Source organism: Sinocyclocheilus rhinocerous, unplaced genomic scaffold, assembly GCF_001515625.1.
Source record: "Sinocyclocheilus rhinocerous isolate Xijiao unplaced genomic scaffold, SAMN03320098_v1.1 scaffold615, whole genome shotgun sequence".
Lineage (NCBI taxonomy): Eukaryota > Metazoa > Chordata > Actinopteri > Cypriniformes > Cyprinidae > Sinocyclocheilus > Sinocyclocheilus rhinocerous.
Genome location: NW_015631049.1, coordinates 2775883 through 2782404, shown reverse-complemented (window position 1 = coordinate 2782404; position 6522 = coordinate 2775883). Strand labels below are relative to the sequence as shown.

Here is a 6522-nt window from a genome sequence, read left to right as displayed (position 1 = left end):
TCTTCCATTTTTAGCAAATTAAGAAAACTTTGTCTAAAAACAATTTTTTGTATTTTTTGTGCTCTGTATGGAACATCAGTGCCTGTTTAAGTGATGAACTCCATTACTTGTGTTTGTTTTCAGACATGATAACAGACGTTACTTACTTGTGCTACAACTTTTTGGCCTGTGCTACAAAATTTTCAACCTCTGTAGCACCAGTGCTATGTGAAAAAAAAGTTAACGTACAGCCCTGGGCATAGCTATGTTATAAAAACAGAAACTCATTAAATTGCTATTTTTTATTTAAAATCATTTTAATGACATTCCTTGCCCACTATGTATAATGGCAGTGAGACAACAGAGAGCGCTCAAAATGCATCAGATGATCGCATAATTTAGTGGAACATTAATATAGTAATATAGAATCATCCTCTGTAAAGAAATGAGGTGTGAACATTTGAGAATTTATCATTATCTTTCTAAATGTGCGCTCTTAAAGGCTTAATGGAGCTGTTTAAAGTAGCCATGTGATAACAAACCAATCGGTGCAGACGCGATTCAATATGTGTGTCCTTCTTCTATGTGAAATAATCATAAATACCAGTATATGCTGTTTGATTGTGGCCTCAAAGGTTGTAGTTGTAAGCTGTAGCCCCGGCTGGCCCGTTTAGATCTTGCGTGTGCAGTGGAAATGCGGCTAATAATTTCTGAATTCTGACTGGCATTTAACGAACAAATCAAACAAACGTAAACGGGAAAAGGCGGGGCCCATGGGCAGCAGCCCACTCAAGCCCAATGGTAAGTCCAGCCATTTATATATATATATATATACATACACACACAGTACATGCATATGCGTGTATATATGCACTAAGTAATTAGTTTCAGCTGTCAGACAGTCTGAACAAAAAACTCCTCTCAGAGAAGCAACATTTTCTTTAAAAAAAACAAAAGAAAAACAAAATCCCACTCCATCTAGCTGTTTTGTATGCTTAATCTTATGTAAATGTCACCTTAGAACACAAGGTGAACACAAAAGCAGGAAGATCAAATACATCACAAATGAAGTACAATGACCAGTGTGCATGTAAACATATTTGTGTGTAAATACTAATAAGTTGAACAATACTTGAATAAATAATCAAGCAGGTTTGACGTGGTTGGTTTGTTCATATTAGAAGATGTTTCTTCCTGTTACATCAGAATTTTTCATCTTTATAGTTCTATATATATATATATATACATACACACACAGTACATGCATATGCGTGTATATATGCACTAAGTAATTAGTTTCAGCTGTCAGACAGTCTGAACAAAAAACTCCTCTCAGAGAAGCAACATTTTCTTTAAAAAAAACAAAAGAAAAACAAAATCCCACTCCAACTAGCTGTTTTGTATGCTTAATCTTATGTAAATGTCACCTTAGAACACAAGGTGAACACAAAAGCAGGAAGATCAAATACATCACAAATGAAGTACAATGACCAGTGTGCATGTAAACATATTTGTGTGTAAATACTGCACAAGTTGAACAATACTTGAATAAATAATCAAGCAGGTTTGACGTGGTTGGTTTGTTCATATTTGAAGATGTTTCTTCCTGTTACATCAGAATTTTTCATCTTTATAGTTCCATCATTCTTTCTTCGGTTCTGCTACCTTTCATGTCTTAATTTGCATCAGCTCAGTCATTTCATATGACACATCTCGCGTTTGTCTTCCAGACCATTATTCAGTCTAGAAATGTCTTTATTGTGTGTGTGTGCATTTCTGAGCATGAATACTTCCAAATGTCTTTGCAACTCAAACCCACTAAAAAGAAATGCTTTGTGGGGAAAAAACAGCTTTCGCAGGCACCCGCAGTTTTTCTTGTCTGCTCATCTGCCTCCACTCTGGGCTTCCCTGAGTCACCCTAGAACCTGTTGCTTTTACTTTTTGATGAAATCTAGCGACAATGCAAGGCCCCACACCTGTCTATACTTCTGATGGAGAGCGGGGGGCAGAGGATGAAGAAGGTACCATGAGATAAAGCAGGTAAGCTCTCACCTTGAGAACGTCCTCATCTGTGGAGATGCATGTCACGGGGTCATCAACCTCTCTCACCGTTCCATCCTGTTCCACGGTAACAACCTTGACCGGGATGGCAACGTGCCGTCCAGTCAGAATTGCTGTGTTCAGGATCTCTGTGTCCTATGTGAGAGAGAATGTTGCGATTTAATTTATATATACATTTTAAATAATCATAATACATCAATACATCATAAATACATCATAATATTCTAATTATATTCATTTAAATATTATAATATATTTATATTAGGGCTGTCAATTTAATGTGTTAATTTGGTGCAATTAACTATGGAAAAATAACTAATTAAAACAGTGTTTTGTTACTGAATGAATCCATGGTTGTAAACGAATTAAGCGAGCAGGTGATTCTGTGACCCATTCATAAAGGCAGTCATTTGCTTCATTTCTGAATGAATCGTGAGTCATTTAAACAAATCGGCTGAATGAATGACTGAATGACTCACTCATTAAGACAGTGACTTGCTGCCACCTACTGGTTGTTTTAGTTTGGTCATTATAATTATTATTATTTATGCAATGCTGAATCAAAATATTTCTTTCTAAAGCTACTTTTGTGATGTCTGTTCACTTATTTTCTCATCTAAGACAATAATGACTTAGAATGAAAATTAAAATGATCATTCAGAGGTAATTTCTCAGCCAAAATTAATGTGCAATTAATATATCTGGAACTTTCCCGAATCAGTTTTTGGAAACTTTTCACCCCTCTTCATTCATATTATTAAAATGTTGGATGGAATACTTGAACAGCTTAAATCCACCAAAACACAGACAAATTGATTTGAAAATAACAATCTGAAATAAATTGAGGTGCAGGGAAGGCAAGCCTCTCTAATGTAAAGCTGATGCCGGCTGGCACTGTGATGTTTCATATCTCATGACTGCTCGGCTTTGACAGAGATTAATTATCATATTCTCAATTATGCAATCATTTCATCACATTCAGAGAGGGTTAATGGGTCTTCATGTGGGTTTAGGTCTCTCGAAATTCATCTCCTCAAGTATTTACCACATAAATATTTAGCACAAGAACACATTCCTCTTGGGAGAAAACGCTCCTTTATTGGAGAGAAAAGAAAGCGTGAGAGACAGAAAATGAGAGTGAGGGCTTGGAGGAGGCTTGGTCGTGGCCATAATTGACATTTTAGCTTTATGAAAAGGCTGGTAATTATGACAGTTATCGCAGTATCCATAGCAATGATGAGTAATTACAACGCCATTCAGAGAAAGACACTCAAAGCCTCCACCACACAGACACAGAAAGAGACCAGGAGAGATTAGAAGAAGAAAAAAGTGGTTAATTTTGCTAAGTATATCTTGCTTAATTGATTTTTTTTTTAAATATATTCTTCAAAACTTGCTTTAAGTAAATAATAATGCATGGTTTATAAAGAATTGTTGGTAATTAATATGGGTGATAGTTCTGTTTATAGTTCTGTAAAGTGTTACATACGCTATTTTGTTAAATTATAGTGTTTAACACGAAACAGCATGTGTTTTGTGTTTCTCATATACTCTAAAGAAATGTTCATATAAAAGATCACTGTTCAAAAACAGCATATATTGAATCTAGTCACTTTGCCACATTTGCATCGTATTATATACAACGCAATAAACATGAAATGCAAATTGAATAGTACAATAAACATACACTACTCTTTGGGGTCAAATCAGCATATTAGAATGATTTCTGAAAGATCAAGTGACACTGAAAACTGGAGTTATGATGTTGAAAATTCTGCTTTGCCATCACAGGAATGAATTACGTTTTAAAATATTTCAAAATAGAAAACAGTTATTTTTAAATTGCATTACTGTTTTACTGTACTTTTGATCAAATAAATGCAGCCTTGGTGGCCATAAGACACTGTCAAAAATATATCAAATTTTACCAACCTAAAATTTTGAACAGTAGTGTGTAAATACAAGGCTGAAAATTATGTTTATGTCAAATGTTAAATATGAAAAATCTGGCTAGAGTTTACTCAGAAACGCTCATTTGTAGCATACACATTTAGCTTAAGTTAAAGAACTTGATTGGATATAAAAATCTCTTTAGAACTATTTTGTTAAACGGCTACTTTCGGTATGACATTAAATGTAGCAAGTAAACAGTGCTTACATCTGTGAATGCAGTGAAAATAAGCTTGATTTGCATAAAATTTGGCATGTTTATGCTGAAAAGAACAATGATTTAATTGAAATTCCCACACCGCTATCTTAATGCCTGGTTAAACTGGACTGCAGGTGGTTAGTGAAAAAGAAACAGGTTTTTGCATGGAAATACCACTTATGAATATCACAACTGCTTAGTGCATTCGCTCCACTGACTCTTGAAAGAATACAGAATACTACTTGTGATTTTAGGAATCCGTCAGATGTTGAGCTGCATGCAGCCTAGGCATTAAATGCACATTAAAACCAGACAGAAAGGCAGAAACCTCACAGTTCTCTAATACACACACACACACACACACGCACACACAGGGTCTATCAGGAGTCTATCACAAGTACAGCTACCTACAGAATGAGAGAATGAGAAAACAGCAGTGCGAGTGTGTATGTGTGTATGTGGGAATGAGAGAAAAATAAAGGAGGAGACGCTATACAATAGAGGAGGAAAAATCTACCTGGCTGTAACATGAGCAGTTTTTTATCTCAGGTCCTGACAGATAAACATGATGAATGAATGAGAGCTGTAGGTTCATAGCTACTTTATTCCACTTAGCTATAAAGCCATAAAAACACAACTAAAAATATGTGCTATGACACAACAGTAAATATAAAAACAATGCAAAACTACCTACTAGCCAGACAATTACACATCTCAACAAAAAAAGACTAATTTATGTTAAACCAATTTTATGACATCAGTAATAATTTGAAGCGCTGCTCTTTGAGAGTCTTGAGATGCCTCCACATAAAAGACTCATACACTGCATTAAAATAAGCGGCCCTTAAAAGTAAATTTTGCTTAATATATATATATATATATATATATATATAGTATATATTAGAACTAGTTTATACTAAAGTGCTTATAAAGACTATAAATAATCTTTGTTGGTAATTACTATGAGTGATAATTCTGTTTTTAGTTGTTACATATGCTGTTTTGTCAAATTATGGTGTTTAACCCAAAACAGCATATGTTTTGGGTTTCTCATATACAGTACTTAACAAACGTGCAATATATAATACCACGTTTACTGGCTCTGCAAGTGAGCCAAAAATACAACTAATAATATCTGCTATGACAAAAAAAATAAAATTACAGACCTATCAGACAACCACACTTGTCTAGTGAAATATAAAACCAATTTTGTATGACATCAGTAATAAGCCACTAAAAGACAGGAAGTAGCGCTGCTCTCTGAGACTCTTTTATATGAATGAACTGCTTCTACAAAGACACACAAATACAAACACTGCATACAAACACACACTCTTGCACGCCTCTTCATATTCAAGAGATCCAGCTGCAGCTCTCTCAAGCAACCAGACTGAATAAATCATAATTGATATCCATTACGTCACATTCCTAATCTCTTTATAACCATTCAGCTAATGAATTTCACACTCCTCAAGTGGAGGAGAACAGAATGATGCCGTTACAGTGCGAGGTGGCTCATACTTCATGGGTGTCGGCGTGACATTATAAATCGTCTCTGTCAAATGGGAAGCGCGGCAGTGCCATGCGAGCTGGGTCAGACAAAGGGATGGATAACACTCTTTGACTGGTTACCTGTCTGGGCCGAATGCATTTTATACAGAGACAGGACAGAGATGACTGATTGGATCTGTGTAGCACAAGAATCCCTCTCACAGAGCAATGACATAAAACAAACAACATGCGACAAAGAGATATCCTATTGGAAAGCACAAAGATTACCCAAACAAATCAACTGAATGAATGTAGATACACTGTATTTTTGTGGTTTTAAGGGGGTGGGTGTCACTGTACTCAATTCACAGTATGCTAGAGCTGACTATTAGGGGTGCTCCGATCAGGATTTTTGAGGCCGATCACCGATCACAAAAAGCAGTAGCTGCCGATAAGATCACCGATACCGATCTTTTTAAAGCCTTATTTTGTAGAATTATTTATAGTAATACTTCAATCAGAAATTTTAGACATTTATTCAGGGCCTGGATTTCATTTTTGAAAATGGGGGGAATTTCCCTCTTATAGGTGACTCTTGTGAGAGGGAATTTTTTTTTTTATTATTTAAGGGGTGGAGGGGAGCATTTTTTAGACATTTTCAAAAATATATATTTATCTCACCTAAATGTTCGATCATGCAGTGCATTTTTGTTTTTACACTCGTGCAATTGTTGCACAACAGCTTACAACACAGCACAAAACAGTTGCTCAAACAAGTGGCAAAACATTTAAAATACTTTTCTTACATTATCACAAACATTCTAAATAAAAAACTTACCATT

At 35.2% G+C, this 6522-nt stretch overlaps 1 protein-coding gene across 1 annotated transcript in view; it reads right to left on the bottom strand.

Moving 5' to 3' along the window:
• Nucleotides 1-6522, bottom strand: part of LOC107741256 (transmembrane protein 132C) — a 292083-nt gene that overhangs the window by 28512 nt on the left and 257049 nt on the right. Inside the window, exon 5 of the mRNA XM_016553957.1 lies at nucleotides 2032-2175. Coding sequence (XP_016409443.1) covers nucleotides 2032-2175 — 144 coding nt within the window. The remainder of the gene's footprint in view (nucleotides 1-2031; nucleotides 2176-6522) is intronic.